The sequence below is a fragment of the Bradysia coprophila genome, unplaced genomic scaffold (assembly GCF_014529535.1).
Source record: "Bradysia coprophila strain Holo2 unplaced genomic scaffold, BU_Bcop_v1 contig_350, whole genome shotgun sequence".
Lineage (NCBI taxonomy): Eukaryota > Metazoa > Arthropoda > Insecta > Diptera > Sciaridae > Bradysia > Bradysia coprophila.
Window position 1 is genome coordinate 3,182,712 of NW_023503608.1, and position 16,393 is coordinate 3,199,104.

Sequence of the window (16,393 nt, forward strand, 5' to 3'; positions counted from 1 at the left end):
GTACAGATTGTGAGTGAAATCAACTTGAAGAAAATGTTTTTTAGGAAAATTCGGAATTTTGTTTTTGTTACGTTGACTTTTTATATAAACTTCGTAGCCGCTGAACTCAATTTGTGTGTCACCGCCTTTGTGATCAACTTAGAGTTGTCTTAACCTGGTTCTTTCAGAGCCTTGGGCAAAATGTGCTTGTGTGATAGAATTAATTGCTCTCATCTATGTGTTTCTGCCGTTCCTGCTTCAAACGCCCTAAACTCATTAAGAGCCAACTTCACTTTGGCCTATAAAAAGTCATTGATAAAAGTTTTTTTGCCAAACTCCGAAGTAAGGAGCTGTTTTAAAGCCATTGATTTTTTATATTTCGATCCACATCCACACTCGTGTGGTATTGAAGCTATCAGCAGTTAAGACAGTACTTGAAGATCGGAAATTAATTAGAAATTACGCCGATTTCTTACACAAAAAATCATTGATCATTGATTACACGGAGGAAAAATGGATGCATCTTTATTTGCCTGGTCCACGATTCTGGCTTTCAGTTCCAGTCTGGTTGTAGCATTCATTTTTAAAAATCTTTTGGTCAAAATATGTGGTGCTGCTGTTGGTTTTTTATCGAGATCAGTAACAACAAGCATCGAAGTGCATAGTCGTAATGGAATGAAAACGAATGTGGTGATGTGGTTGAATAATTCGATTGAACATAATTGCGGTCGAAAATTGCTTCATTTTGGCGCTAATCGGGACATTGTGAATCCTAAGAAAATGCGAATGAATGCCTTTCTGGAGAGTTTGGAATTGAGTTTCTTGGACACGGACAAGAAAGATGAAGGAGAAAAATCGGCTGTTGCTGATATAAGGAAACAACTCGACCCGTTACAATACAATAAGGGCGTACTCTTTTTCCACAAACGAACTTTGATCGGCGTCACTCGCAAAATCATCCCAGAACTTAAAAATTACCACTTACCGACTGAGATCTACACGATCACCGCTTACGGTACGAGAAACAAGCAAGTGCTGATCGAGATGTTAGACGAAGCAAGAAAAAGGCTTGAAAAGAAACCATCGAAGCAAATCAACTACTTCAAAGCTAAACACCAAATGGGTAGCTCTAACTGGAAATTAGTTCGACGATTTCAGCCACGTACTCTGTCATCGATTGTTCTAAAGGATGGAATTATGGATGCCATCCAAAAAGACCTTGACGAATTTATCGAAAGCAGAGAATGGTACAAAGAGAGGGGAATTCCGTATCGTCGTGGTTATTTGCTGTACGGTCCTCCTGGATGCGGTAAGCTTTTAATGTTTTACAGTTATTGGAACAAAAACGTGACAGAGAAATTTCTTTGTTAGGTAAGACCAGTTTCGTAAAGGCAATCGCCGGGCAAATCGGCTACGATATCTACGAAGTGCAGCTCTCGAATCAACAGCTAACCGATGAGAGTTTGAACATTTTAATGTCATCAATCGATAAAAATGCCATTCTACTGTTCGAGGATGTTGACGCCGTTTTTGTACCGCGAATGCAGGACGAGGCAAACAGTGTAGAAGTCAATGGATTCGCTGGAAAACTTAAGTACAGAGAAGCGAAAGGTTCGTTAAGTTTCAGTGGCCTGTTAAATGCAATCGATGGAGTGGCATCAGAAGAAGATTACATTGTGTTCATGACAACAAATCAGATCGAGAAATTGGACTCGGCCTTGATACGACCCGGTCGGATTGACATGAGACAATTGATTGATTACCCCGATGAGCATCAAATTACAGCGTTCTTTCGCAGATTCTATCCGAACTGCGATGATACTGTTGCGGAGACTTTCGCCAAAGCTGTAACAAAACTCAAATGCAATCCAAGTGTTGCACAGATTCAAGGTGTTTTCCTGAAACACAAACATACGCCGGAAGATAATCTGCAGGATGTTGATATGCTGGTTGAGATCTGCAAGAGCAACAAAGAACTGGGCTATTTGTATCTTTAATGTACCACCATTTAATTGTAAATATTCAAACCAATTTTTTTAAAGAATTTTTTGTAAAGTTTTTGTGTCTTAATAAAATTTGATTTTCTAAACAGAAGTTCCAATGTACACCACGTCGTTAAAAATTCGGTGTGAGAAATATTTATGGTTTTTTACATAAAAATGCATCGAAAATCCTATACCATAATTCATTGCACCAATTCTGGCTACAAATCATCCAAGCACAGGACTGCTACCTTATTCAGTGGTGATGCTAGGAGCAGTGCTGTGATCCAAATCAAATGATTTTAATACAAAAATTCCAAATATCCGTTGCAAAAACCTCGTGCGCACATTTAAATGAATTCGGATTTCACATTTTCGAATTTCCTGACTTATTGTTGTGGTTGTAACTTCTTATTTTTCCGCGCCTGTACATAAATTAATTCTTTTAATTATGAGGCTAGTCAATTTTCTGTTTAAATCCATAAATTTGAATTCAACACATAATCTTATATCAGCCAAAATTATATCCCAAAATTACTCACATTTCACACAGCGCCCTCGTCGAGAATGTAGATGTACTGTTTTGACATGCCATTTGAGTTGTAATAGTTGTATTCAATTCGGGGAAGAACCAGAAAGTATTTTTTTTTAACTAGGAGACCAAGAATGTTTCGAGAAACAGAGGTAAGGAGGATTTCTCAAATATTTTCATCTTAATTAATGTTTAATGTTTTAATAGGTCTTCTTGACAAAAGATTATTTACAAATGCTTGTTTGGTTGACAGTCGTTTTACTGTATAACTATGCCCTAGCTAACACGGAAAAAGAGTGGCTATGAGTGCTGTCATAACCCTAGTTTAAAAACCATGAATATGTCACTATAATTACTATAACTAATAATCAAGTATACTCTATAGGTATGGTCTAATATCAAAATTTGTATGGAGTGGAGGAAATAGCTATTTCATATAAACAAACTCAAATCTCAATGATTTTCATTCAAAGGTGAGTTTGTTGATATGAAATCGCTATTTCCTCCGGTTTGTATGGACAGACCATACCTGGTTTGTACTTTCATCGACTATAATCATAAAAAACATTAAACACAGAAGCAAAATCAAAAGAAAAAACCAAAATAGGAGAAAATGAAAAGTCAAAATACAAGAGCGAGCCTATAGTCACAGCCAATTAAGGTAAAAAAAAAAGAAAATACAAAAACTTAACAAAATCAAATGTTTTACATAACTCGCTGAAGTCAATAAACACACGAAAACGAGACTTTTCATAAATTATGGACAGAGCCGTGATTTTCCAAATGTCCGAAATTTGTAAAAAAAAAAAAAATATTTCCAGAATTTCACAAATTATCTCTTTTAAGAAGTTCGAGAGATTTAAGAAATGGATTTTGAGACAGAATAACATGATATATATCAAAATATTTGCAAGAAACTGTGAACACCTTACCTGCTTCTAAAATCCTTGGTACTAATGTCACATTAGTGTTTCATGCGTTGCGTGTGACTTATTTGTTTTATTTGACATCCGTTGATCATTTGAACGAGATCAACTCAATTATTGTGTTCAACAGCAAAACTTTTAAAAGTTTTTTTGTTTCCATCTTGTGTGTTTATTATGGATTCTGCTAACACCTCGAGGACCTGCATTTGGGCATTATTGTGTCTTCTAACATTGTGCAGTGAAACAGAAGCACGACCAACAGACAACATTTTCGATTTCGATACTATCATTAACCGGACCACAGAGACATTTTACAAAATCTATGATCCCATTGCCAATTATACAAAGGATTTCGTTGGTAATATTTCGACGGACGGTCATGATGCCTTTCATATTAACAATAATTCGTTGGTGAATATACCGGAGGACAGTGTATGTATCGATTCACCAGTGTCGGAATTAGTGCGCACGCTAAGAATGATTAAAATGCACAAATTTTAAATTACACATGCATGTAGGACATTGTAGGTGTGCGCACTAATGTAACGACAACTTATCCAGATTTTGATTGCCTTTTAATTCTGTCAAAAATTCATGTTTCAGTTGAGAAACTGTTCGATTGTTATTGGTGGTGCGCTTGCTGGAGCTGGTATTGGGGTCGTAACTATCTTGATTGGTGTACCTTTGGTATTATGCCTATTCGGTTTCACTTGCTGGGGTATTATGGCTGGATCAGCTGCTGCTTGCTGTCAATCGGGAATTGGTAATGTACCCGCTGGCAGCTGCTTTTCTTGCTTTCAGAGCCTAGGCGCTGGAGGCTGTGGATGTATGTACTTGATAATTGCGTGTATTGTCGGAATTCCACTCGGATTGTACGCAGGTGGTTTATATGCTGAAACGTATGTTCATTGCTTTACTTCCCCGTAATTCCGTTATTTCTTTGAGCATTTTTCGTCTCAATTTTATGAGAATTTGAAACAATGAACAATCGTAAGTTAAGACTGAGAATATTTTTGGTTAGCAACGTTGCCATCAATTAAACATAAGCTCGTATCTCGTAAATTCAGAGCACTACCTTTACTGTAGCACTAAATTTCTTTAATAAAAAATTGACTTTCCAAACAATTTTACTGTTTCTTCGATTTCTTTTTATGTCCAGGCGGCCTTTCCAAATTCTCCCTTTCTTTAGCGGACAATCTACCGGTAATCCGTTGATCGTAGTCAAAATGTAACGATCTGAAGACCATGAAAGCCACAAACGATATCAATGACAATACCGTCAATAATTCCGCATGATTTCTACACAAATTTTGGTTGAATAGAAAAAGGTTTTTCTTAAAAGATTTTCCATTCATTCACTTACTCGAACTCAGTTCCACATATTGTGTACCAGACACTGTTGTTCGACGGTGGTTTCTGACCCGGTAAACAATGGAAGTCATAGTACTTCTCATCATAGTCGGTCACGCATAGATATTTTCGTTTTTGAAGCGTCTGGCAAGTAGAAACACATCATTTTGAGTCTGCAATTCACTTTCCACAGTAATCATCATACCTTTAGTACAGTCTCCACTGGGACCATTTCATTACAATCACCGATTCTTTCATGTAGACCAACTGCAATCACGTCTTTAGGATTGATGAAAATAGCCGTAAGCAGCTGGACAGCATAGTGACAAATCAAATGGACAATAAGCAACTTCGAGAGGAAACTCATTCTGGAAAATCAACCAAAGTTATAGTCTTCTATTGACCTGTTACCATGTGAACCAATCCTTTATTAGCTTTAAAGAACCTTTTGATATGTTTTTGGTTACTATCCATGGGATTCAAAGTTCAAAGTTGCGAACGTTTTAAAGCTAATAACGAATTGAACTGCAGATCGATGCCTTACTTTTGTGGTTCCGAATATCGGTTACTTTTCCTATCGAATTTCCATACGATTGACGTGAAAATAATTAGTATCGTTATACTGGTTACTTCACTCGGCACACCGAAAAAGTCATGTAACGGATGATATAAAGGAATAAATAACAAACAACCGCCGGGCATACTAAACAAAGCGCTGATGACTATAGCAACAAGTTCAGAGGATCTATGATGTTAACAATTAGTTGAGAGTTCAGATGTATAGAATAACCACAACACTTACATCGTTCCCCGCTCCCATTTCCCCAAATCTCGTTTATCTAGCCAGCTTCTCGTTTTATGGAAGAAAAATTGAAAACTGGCCGAAAAGCACACATGAAAATAGTAAGAATTCCATGGAACCCAGTAATGACGGTCGGCTGAGAAAACACATTTCAGGTTACGTTTATCAGGTGGAGCAGGAATTGGTCTCACCAATGTTTGGATCAGTATCGTGCCAAATCCAGTGCAAATATTTAATTCCAATTATGTCGTACGGCATATCGATCAATACAGTCATCAGGCCAACGGCCAAATGCTCGGCATATCCACATTTCAGTTTCATTTTCGACATAGCCCAGGAGGAATGGTAGTAGAACACTGGATCTATACGTAAAATTGTTGTCAAATTGCGTCGTTTTTGGAGTTAAAAACATTTCTAGTATCTTACATAGAAATACCACGTACAGTGGCAAGCGTCGCTCAACGAAGGTGAAGATACCTTGTGCTGAAACATTTTTTTTCAAAATTAAATTTTCTGAGTTTCGAACTCTACCCGTAAGTCTAGTATTACCATGCCAGAAATTATCTATGTGTGGAACGAAATATGCCATAAGCTCAACCGTAAAACCGTGGAAAATCGACGCGAAATATAGAAACGGCCATCGTCCACCTTGTTTCAACGCTTAAACATGAAAGAGGAAATGAATAGCTGAGCACAGTCTGTGTTTCAATTAGTCTTACAGTGGAAGAACATCAGTATGCCACCGATTATAAAGACTGATTCACAGAAGATGTAACTCTTATGAGCTCGCCACATATTAGCCGGCTCAACATAGGCCACAAACCAATCCCAGAACTATAACGTATAACTCAAGTCATTTATCAATGTTAAACTAACAGCAGCTGCATGCACTTACCCCATTATATTCGAGATTGGATATTTCCTCACCGAAACCGGCGATGTTGAGTTTTGAACTCATTTTAATCAACTGACGAGTAGCAACAAATGTTCGAATTCGTTGATAAAATAGGAATCAAATTTAATTTATCAGCCTCTTCGAATATTTTGACGTTAACAGCGATAGCTTATCTTAAGAACAATGTAACAAGAGTGTGAGCACCTATCTTACGTACCGAAGTTGTTACAAAGTACTCAGACTTTCTGAGATAAAACGTAAAAGCAAAATGTTAGCTCACTCTTAAACTTTAGGTTGAGAAAAGTGAAGAGTAAAGTTGGTAATTGGTCATGAGAAGAGTACACAGTCTTCATATGTCTAATCCGGAATTCGTTTCAGTCTGTCGTCCTCTTCAAGATTTAAATTATTACAAGGACCTTATAGACACGACGCAGGTTATAGTTCGAAACGCAGACAATGAACAAATAGTATGTTGTGTTACAAGTATTGTAATGTTGATTTTTTCAGCACTAGACCCAAGTTTTCCTTACGAGCGGAGCGAGTAAGGAAAATTGGGTCGTGTGCTGAAAAAATCTCATTACAATACGTTTTTTTAAAACGAATGCTGTAATAACTCATACGAATTTCATTTCAACACTGGTTTGAGTGTTGTAATAAGCCATGAAAACGGGTGTTGTAATTTTGGACATTTCAATCTAGTTATCGATATTGAAATCCGTCGTATTTCAATTCTCGGTGGCACAAACAATATTTGTGCCACCGAGAATTGAAATATGACGGATTTCAATATCGATAACTAGATTGAAATGTCCAAAATTACAACACCCGTTTTCATGGCTTATTACAACACTCAAACCAGTGTTGAAATGAAATTCGTATGAGTTATTACAGCATTCGTTTTAAAAAAATGCAAAGCAACGTGATCGATCAAATTCGAAGAGTGATTGTTTACAATGAAAATTCTGAATTTTTGTGCATTTGTCTATTTCAATTCTCGGTTGGCACAAAGCATGATGTGTTACACGTATTGTAATGAGATTTTTTCAGCACACGACCCAATAGTGCTGAAAAAATCAACATTACAATACTTGTAACACAACATACTATTACACATGTGAATCGGATTTCTTTATAGTCCAGGTCCTTGTGTCAAAAAAATGGCTCTGTGCGCCTTAAGTTTTTTTTTCCTCAATTCTGTCGATGGTTAAGGTAACAGCAGGCCAATGAGGCCAATTCATAAGAAAAAAACCAGTAGGGAACGGTTCCCTGGGAACCAGAAAAATCGTCATAATTCGCTGCATTTCTATAGTTCTAGGATAGGGAAGACAGTAGACCATGAAGACGTCATTTATTTTTATTTTTAGGAACTGACCTCTGGTGACTTCAAACTTGTTAAAAGTCCAAATGTTAAAGAAGAGCTAAAAACGTTAGGATTTGAATTATTTTGGATGGGTTATTCTATAAACAGTCGCAAAAAAAATTTCATACTGGAACGGGACCAATAAAATAGTTATGTCACACGAAAAAGCTTTCGTAAAAGTAAATTGAAATTTTTATAGAGAAAATAGATTTTGTGCATCCGACAACTGAAATACGACCTATTTTGCCATGATTTTTCATTAAGAAATGTCAGTTTTTCCCGAACTATATATCGTGCGGGAAAAAATTTCATTTCTTTACGATTTATAGTGCGGGAAAAGAATTACATGAATTTTTCTATGACTATACGATTGATTAAATTTAATATGGTGAATGTGAAGTGTGTTTGTTTTCAAGTAAATTGATGTGTTTTGTCTATTTCAGTTGTCCGATGTACAAAACGTTGTTCGTACCTCGACAGGAAATGGATTTTTTCAGCGCACGTCCTAATTTTCCTTACTCGCTTCGCTCGTGCTGGTGCTGAAAAAATCATCATTTCCTGTCTTGGTACGAAAAATACTATTATAGATCCCAAATATGGAATTTTCCATAATCGTTGAACCGAAATCAAGGAGAGGAAATGTATGTGCAAGAAATACTTGAATGAGTATCCCAAATTATAGCTACGTACGTTTTGTTGATCTGGAAAAAACTTACAAAATTCTTATAAGGACATACATGACTTTCCCAGGCCATATCCCAGGCTACTGAACATGGATCATGGCCGTCCGGCTGAAATCAGAAGTACTTGAATGTAGCTTTCGAATGACACCAATTTTATGAAAAATAAATTGGAAATGGCCAGGGAAAATGGCTTGAAAGTTGATGAATTTTCCAGGACACATTTTGGAGGAACCCTTATACCAGATTTTCCATTTTCCGGAAAAAAAATTGTCCCATAACTTTTCGTGGCAAACAACATGGAATAAATACCTGAACTATTATTTACGCAAAACTATATTTTTTGCTATCAAGATTTTTATGACATGATGGTATAACATTGCTGAGATCGTACAACGTGCCGGAGATGAAATGGCTTACGTTAAGCGAATTTGGAAATTATTGATCGGAGATTATAAAAATTGCCTTTGTGAAAGACTAAAAAAGAAATTGCCGAGGGGGTAACCACTGTGGAATTTTTGAGACAGACCAATGGAATCTTTGGAAATTTTTTGAATTTGGGGAAATCTTGGGAAATTAGCAGAGTTTTAGGAATGAAATGGAACTATTGAAATTTTGAGTGGAATTTTATGGAAATATTTAGAATATCGAGTGGAAATTAAAATGATTATTTAGGATTTGCGTTGGCGAATACTTGACTGACCTTGACTCCGCTTCAATGAAATTTCTTAATGTTTGATTTGATCTTTTATGTTGTCTGAAACCACGGAATTTTTGGAATTAAACTGGAATCTTTGAATGGAATTTTAGGAACTTACACCTAATGAACTTTGTTTAGAAATTGTTTTCTATTTTTAACATTATTCAATCCACAAATACAATCCAAATTGAATTATCCAATACAATCATCCATATGAAATCACATTGAAACATAGCTCGATTGCACTTACAATTATACGCGCGAGACAGCAGTATCAGTATGAATGTGCTTAACATGCACGAAGTAAGTACATGGTATGTAAGAAGTCTTTCATTTGTGGATTGAGAAAGTGTGGTATGTTAGTAAAGGGAATAAAAGTTTCTAAGCTAGACTTTTCGGGTGTAGTTGAATTTTTGGAATTGATAATTGAATAGTTGAAGATGCACCTTTCGAAGATGCACCAATCAATATTCACTTTGTGAATATATGGAATTTTATAGGACTTCCCAACATCAATAATGAAATAATTAATTTCTAACGCTAATCGCCAAAGCACATTTGAAGTGAGTTATAGTGATTCCTCATTGAATGCGAGACCATTCATTCATTAACAACTTCTCAATCAACACAACAACAGAATTTTCATTCAATTTCTACTTCCATACCACTTCTTCGTAGTGCTATGCGTTTTCATATAAAATTACGCGGCTGTATGCGTGCCATCTGTTAGAATTTGATTCATAAAATGTTACATCAATGAAGCGGGCACAGGGTGCTTCTCAGTTTGTTTGTTTGCGTTTTAGAATTCATTGATGATGTCATATTCATAAACACTCGAAATTTACTCTGATGCGGAATATGGCAATTGTTAGATTCCAATCAAAACAACCAATAAAATTCGATCATCTCGTATGCATGACTAATAAATCCAGAAACGTCTTACCTTAATGTAATCGTAACTAAAAATTAGTTTCAAAACAAAGACTAAAGCTGACGAATGAGTGGTGATTGAGGTGTAAGTGATAATGGAATCAAAAACAATAAATTCAAATCCAATTGTGTGAATTGTGTGCCAAGTACATTGATATGCTTTGTAGCACCTGTAATACATTTGTTTGATAAGAATTTCACTTTAATGCACTGATTTATTACACAGTGTGCAGTTATTGTATACCACACACGAAACGAGAATGTTTGAAATCTTAATAATCTTAAATTTTCTTATTTTTAGATACGCTTCGTCTGTGGAATATATCACACACGTAAAGTCACTGTTGGTCGAGTTAATTACATAATTTGCGGTGTCTTCTAGTCTAGTTTTATCGAGAAGTTGATTTTTGTTCCTAAAACAAATCGCTTACTCCACTGACAACGACCGAATAGACAAAAAATAATTTAATTTCGAACGACGACCAAGTGAACCACCAAAATGATTGATTTAATCGGTCGCGGTATATTGATCATTATATCGGACATACTCAGCATATTGACGATCGGTTTTTGTTTGATACAAAAAATTCCGCAAATTAAGACATTGTACAATAACAAATCGGCTAGAGGTATGATTGGAGCTGATCCGATTACAGTTTGTGTGTATACTAAACACTCTCAATTACCGTTTTCAGGTATCAGCGCCACATCTTTGTATTTGGAGCTATTTTCCTATTCGATAATGATGAGCTACAACTACTGCAATCGATATTCCATATTGTCGTACATGGAATATCCCATTCTGTTGTTTCAGGAGTACATTCTAATCTACTTGGTGTTAAAGTACCGACGACAGTTGAACGCAAATTCGTATAAGATTGCCGGCGCTTACTTCTTCGCACTGTCGATGTTCCTGACGAACATTATTCCGACATTTATACTGGCAATGCTTGTGGTGAGTTGTGTTGTGTCGGTCATCTGATCGTTGACTTAACAAAATGCGGAAAAAAATTCTTTCAGCCATTCTGCACACCAATCGGTGCCACAAGCAAAGTCATCCAATTGTACGAAATAATTCGCACAAAGAATGCTAGCTCGGTGAATCTGACTACATGGATGATATCGGCCTTCACCAACTTGAGTACGAAAATTGTTTTTAATTTTTAGTTCAAACTAACAAATGTCGATTTTCAGCTCGTATCTACACCGTTATGGTCGATTCAGCTGATCGAATGCTACTTGCCAACTTTTCGATATCATTTCTGTTGAGCGGATCAATTTATCTTGCTGCATTTTACTATAAGAAGCCGAAAGTTCATTAGATGTTGAACAATTGAACTACCCTTTCGAACACAAACACAAAGACAAAAATTGCCAAAGACATTAACATTGTACGCTTCCTAATGGATATTCTAGAGTCTCCGTACTATTTTACATACAAATTTCTAGTCATAAACGCTCATCTAATGTGTAACATTACTAAGGCAAAACTTACTTTTAACTAACACTTTAAGTCAGTCTTTTATTAAAGGTGGAGACACTCACGAAGTCAAGTTGAGAATCCAAGTTCAAGATTCTACGAACCTTACCAGGTCTCCCGTCGCTTGCACATCTATAAATTCCGGACTGTATCGATTCAGATCACAAATTAAACTCGGATTTCTAATTCCCTTATTCAATTTGTAATTTCCATGAATTTCAATCGAATTACATCGTCAAATCCAACTGGCTGGGTATGCTATTACTCGAACTGTCCGCCGAGCTTAAAGTTTCCGGCGTTTCATCTTTGACTTGCTCTTGTAATCGCACCACATTCGTTTCCTTTTTCTCTTTGCTCTTCTCCTTGTTATGCTTATGTTTGTGCTTGTGTTTGTGCTTCTTCTTGTCCTTTTTCTTCTTTTTCGGCTTCGACTGACCTTCTGACTTCACTTTCGACGCTTCATCTTCTTGTTTGAACATTCCTGGCTCAAATCCCACCGGTGGTGCATTACTGTCGACCAGAATTCCCGGTAGAGAGGCTGAGTCTTCGGAACAGAAGTCAGTTTTTGCTTTCTTAGCCTCGCTTGGCTGAAATTCGATCGGTTTCTTTTCGTCGATGTCTTCAACGTCAATTATTTCCTCCTGGAACGAAATGGAAAAGCTGTTAGTCTAGGACATTTCCATCATGCAACGCTTCCTTACCTTTATCGTTTTCACTGCTTCAACCTCCTGCGATTCAACTTTCAAGTCCACTGGGCCAAATGATTGCTCAGCGGTACGTTTCAGCGAATTCTCTTGTACTTCGATGTCAGGCTCAACCGGAACTACGTCAACAATGTCAATCGGTTTTTCGTCTATTGGGCTCGGCGCTCTGGTTTTGACTTCGGCTTGAACTGGTTGCACTTTTTGCGGCTTAAACATTGCCGATAATTCAGGAGTCGGTAAGCACATCGGTCGCTTATTTCCGTACAGTGCATAGTACAGATCTACCATGTCGCACCGTAGACGTGAATCGTGTGAAAGAAGAGTGCTGAAATTCATTGGGTGTGAATTACATCGCATTATGACTGAACAAGGGCAAACATTACTTCATACTCGTCCAGATACGTTCGACCAATTCTTCTCGATCAAGTTTATGTCGATGAGCCTTTTCGAATGGAGGATTATCGATCAACAATCTCGCCAATTCATGTCTAACCATTGGATCAGGATCGGTTTCCAGTAGGTCCATCAGATGTTGTAAATCCTCCCATCGGCCATCCACTTTCACGAAATCCACTAGACATTCCATTGCAGCAATGCGAACATCAATGTACTGACCATAGGCTGCATAACTGCGATAGATTTTCGGATTGGACGGCAAATGTCCACACTTTTGCAGTTTACGCAGCACTTTTAAGCAGGATACTGTCACCGAGTACTTGTACGATGGCAGTTGCTTTTCCAAATTCAACAAACGTGTCACTTCTTCCAGAACCAGTCTACGGGAATAAACGACAAATTTACGTCAATAAAATCGAATTGTGACAATCGGGACAATCGTATCTCGTACTTGGCATCAGCTGACAAGTTCTCGGCTGTGATTGGTGCTCCTTGCTGCACAACCGATATAACCGGCGTTATTGACTGGCCGAGTGCATCGACCAATGCTGCACGATAGTAATTATCCGAGTAATGATTTCGGGAATTGTCATTGTACTTGAACAAGTCCAACAGAAATCGGAAAACTTCACTGGGACATATACCATGCGAAGTACGTAAGCCTGTTTAAAGAAAGTGAAAGTGAATGTCAAACCTATCGTATTCGGTAGTCCACAAACCTGCCATTGCTACTGGAATGGTCTTCTGTAAAAAGTAGTGCTGGAAGTTGGAGAAATTATTCTGTTTGATGATATGACGCGCACTGAACGAACCAAAAAATTTCCGAAATATTGCCAGCATGGCTGGTGGACCTTGCCATGTTGTAATCATGGATGTGGCCACCTGAAAAAACACATTTTTGTAAGAGGACACATTTCCGAATTCCACACTGTCAATACCTTTGTCAAACATTGGGCTGCTTTGCATCGCACTGAATGGAAGCATTGCGGATTTTCGATTGTGTCAGTCAGTGCCATCCGGGTGGCTGGTGTTGCATATTTTTCCAACGCAGCAATTGCATCAAGCTGTGCAGTAACATCACGTTCATGTCTCAATTGGAATTGCCATTGAAAATCGGGTTGTTCAATGATCACGGAACGAGAGATGATCATCTCCGGATCGAGCCGTATCCATAAAACCGGTGAGTCACTGCAAAAAGACGGATTAATTTACCATTTTGTTCACACAAAGGGCAATAATGGACTTACTCCATTGGTGACAGATCCATGTCAACCTCTTCACCCGTACACAGTGGAATTTTCTTTTTCTTGTTACGTCGACTCTTTGAGTGGCACGTAATATCTGCTTTGACGATTGTGTTCTCAATTTGCAGTGTATGCTTGAATGTTCCATCCAATTCCTGCAATTGAACCAACAACGGCCCAACATACTTTTTGACACCCTTCTGATTTACACAGTCTTGTCGTATTTCCAGCTCGATGGTATTACGCTTACGATTGAAAATGGAAGTCAGCAGAAATTTGGCATGGCCACCGGTTCGTACCCACTGGTCCATAAACACAGACATGTCCTTGCCAGTAACAGTAAAAATTGCTTTGGTGAACACATTCGTCGATATGAGCAAGTGATGCCACAGGCCATTTCCAATTTTCGTTACCGCAGCGTTAGCGGCTAATGCCAACTGTTTGTTGTACACTTGCAACAGCAATTCTTGACCGATTCGATGCTCCAACATCCGAATGATGACGTGAGCCTTCTTACGCATCGCATCGATGTATTTCGGTGACATGGTGTGCAGGTTTTTGATGGGGAAATAGTGAACAATTTCCTGTTGTTTGGTTACCGTTGCCGGAGAGTTAGTTGTAACCGGCAGTGGAGCAGGTGGTTGACTGCTATCTAAAATAATTCCACCGAATTGTTCCTCGTATTTGACCACTTCTGCAAGTTCGTTTTGGACCCATTCACGGTACGCGTTATTACCGAAACATTTCTTCGAATACAAGCCACACAGATACTCAGCTATTCCTTTCGCCAACCAAGTGTCCGACCAATTTTGCATTGTGATGAAACAACCAAAAAATTGTTCCGCGATTGCCTTGGACATAGCAGTCCGGGTTATGTACGTTTGGTCTATGATGGCAATCGAATGCAGTAAATTCGTTGACAAGATACTCATTGTAGAGTACGCTCGGACATCAACATCGCACTCATCGACGAACACCTGTTTGTAACAGGAGAATGGATATCGTGTCGACAGGAGCTCTTCAAAAAACTCGAACGCTTCGTACATATAACGCACCGAATTCTTGAGCAGTGGCATCAGTTGTGGTAAACAAAAATGCGTCACCTCGTGCATGTTTGGATCGACATAGATCTCAAATGGTCCAACGGCTAATGCAATATTCGGGGCGCATATCGGTGTGGATAGAACGTAATGATACGTTTTGCGACGCATATCCGGTGTATAAATTACTTCGGTCAACTCACCGCAAGAGACAGCCGTCATGTGTTCATCGACAGTAAACTCTAACTTCCATGTGCACGGTTCGGCAAAACTGTCAACACACGGGAACCACAGCCGTGATGAATTTTCATGACCGTATGTGTAAAGGTGGGCTGGTTGTTTATTGATCGGTTCGTCCGGTTCCGGTATGACAAAGTGAATTCCGCCCTCAGGATTTTCCAACGAAAATTCGATTCCGATTCTCAGGCCACGACCTTCGCCTATTAAATGTCCAGCATCCGTTGGTATTTGAATGACTAATTCACCGGCATTGTTGTCCGGATCGACCTTTTGTGCGGCTGCTAGATGGTTCTTGGAAAATGTTTCCAGTGAACGTCTGAAAGCGATTGCACATGAAATCGACAATCAAAATTACGGATTTTAGTTGGCCTACGTTTTGGTATCATTTTGACACACATCCAAGAAAGGATCAAAGTACTGGAAAGTGGCTTCCGTCGTGTCATTTAAAACAACTTTGTAAATGCGACACTGTTTTGCATTGAGACGAATCGTTCTCAAGGAATCCTTGGTTGGAACGATGGTCAACTCTACAAATCCCTGCAGAGAAAGTAATGATTGTTGTTAGTCGATGTGGACCTAGAAACGTGTCATATTTGATCTTACAATTATGCTACGGCGTTCGAAGCTGATGCCGGTCAAACTCAAAATTTGATGGGCTGTAAAATAAAAATGGAAAAAATTCGTCATTTGTCCGATCTTTCTTGGTTTATTCAAAAATCCAAGTGCAGTCACGCACTGGAATGTATGTAAACATAAGACGTGTTGACCAAAACACAAAATATTTGGATGAAGGAACATTGGAGATACTTATAATTTGAATGGTCGTACGACATCCGCAGTCTTTTCCTTTTTCATTTTCACCAAGTCTGGACTTTTGTCACGATTTTCTTAACTAAAACTAAACGTTCGGTGACCGATTTACCATTTGTTACACACATAAATTCATATAAATTGTTCGATTGCATTAATTGCAATTCAACGATGCCGATCTTAAATTGACATTTGTTGGACTTTTTTGACACTTGGAAATAAATTTGGAAGCGCCAAAGGCGCCACCTTTGTATAAAACTGATTAACAGCCCTCTTATCGAAAGCCGTTTTGTATTTTTTGGGGGAAATATTTAACGACTCAGTTTAGGAATGAAGGCTGTAA

At 38.0% G+C, this 16,393-nt stretch overlaps 4 protein-coding genes across 4 annotated transcripts; 2 read left to right on the forward strand and 2 right to left on the reverse strand.

Annotated features, from left to right (window-relative positions):
• Nucleotides 1-263: 263 nt before the first annotated feature.
• Nucleotides 264-2,070, forward strand: LOC119080251 (mitochondrial chaperone BCS1-like). Its single transcript, XM_037188501.1, has 2 exons — nucleotides 264-1,288; nucleotides 1,351-2,070. The coding sequence occupies exons 1-2, from the start codon at nucleotides 493-495 to the stop codon at nucleotides 1,974-1,976; spliced, it is 1,422 nt and encodes a 473-aa protein (XP_037044396.1). The 5' UTR covers nucleotides 264-492; the 3' UTR covers nucleotides 1,977-2,070.
• A 2,411-nt stretch (nucleotides 2,071-4,481) lies between these two features.
• LOC119080255 lies at nucleotides 4,482-6,623 on the reverse strand. The gene is made up of 10 exons (XM_037188505.1): nucleotides 6,467-6,623; nucleotides 6,291-6,405; nucleotides 6,121-6,231; nucleotides 5,998-6,054; nucleotides 5,763-5,933; nucleotides 5,572-5,707; nucleotides 5,314-5,514; nucleotides 4,975-5,137; nucleotides 4,783-4,913; nucleotides 4,482-4,718 (listed from the first exon to the last, which is right to left on the reverse strand). The coding sequence occupies exons 1-10, from the start codon at nucleotides 6,527-6,529 to the stop codon at nucleotides 4,547-4,549; spliced, it is 1,320 nt and encodes a 439-aa protein (XP_037044400.1). The 5' UTR covers nucleotides 6,530-6,623; the 3' UTR covers nucleotides 4,482-4,546.
• Nucleotides 6,624-10,010: 3,387 nt separating this feature from the next.
• On the forward strand, nucleotides 10,011-11,646 carry LOC119080257 (solute carrier family 66 member 3). Its single transcript, XM_037188507.1, has 5 exons — nucleotides 10,011-10,221; nucleotides 10,438-10,765; nucleotides 10,832-11,091; nucleotides 11,157-11,277; nucleotides 11,331-11,646. Exons 2-5 carry the CDS (start codon nucleotides 10,636-10,638, stop codon nucleotides 11,456-11,458), a joined length of 639 nt encoding a protein of 212 aa, XP_037044402.1. The 5' UTR covers nucleotides 10,011-10,221; nucleotides 10,438-10,635; the 3' UTR covers nucleotides 11,459-11,646.
• Nucleotides 11,647-11,799: 153 nt separating this feature from the next.
• Nucleotides 11,800-16,242, reverse strand: LOC119080252 (transcription initiation factor TFIID subunit 2). The gene is made up of 10 exons (XM_037188502.1): nucleotides 16,052-16,242; nucleotides 15,844-15,898; nucleotides 15,614-15,777; nucleotides 13,964-15,556; nucleotides 13,655-13,904; nucleotides 13,436-13,598; nucleotides 13,168-13,378; nucleotides 12,704-13,096; nucleotides 12,318-12,645; nucleotides 11,800-12,257 (listed from the first exon to the last, which is right to left on the reverse strand). Exons 1-10 carry the CDS (start codon nucleotides 16,093-16,095, stop codon nucleotides 11,844-11,846), a joined length of 3,615 nt encoding a protein of 1,204 aa, XP_037044397.1. The 5' UTR covers nucleotides 16,096-16,242; the 3' UTR covers nucleotides 11,800-11,843.
• Between the last annotated feature and the right edge of the window lie 151 nt (nucleotides 16,243-16,393).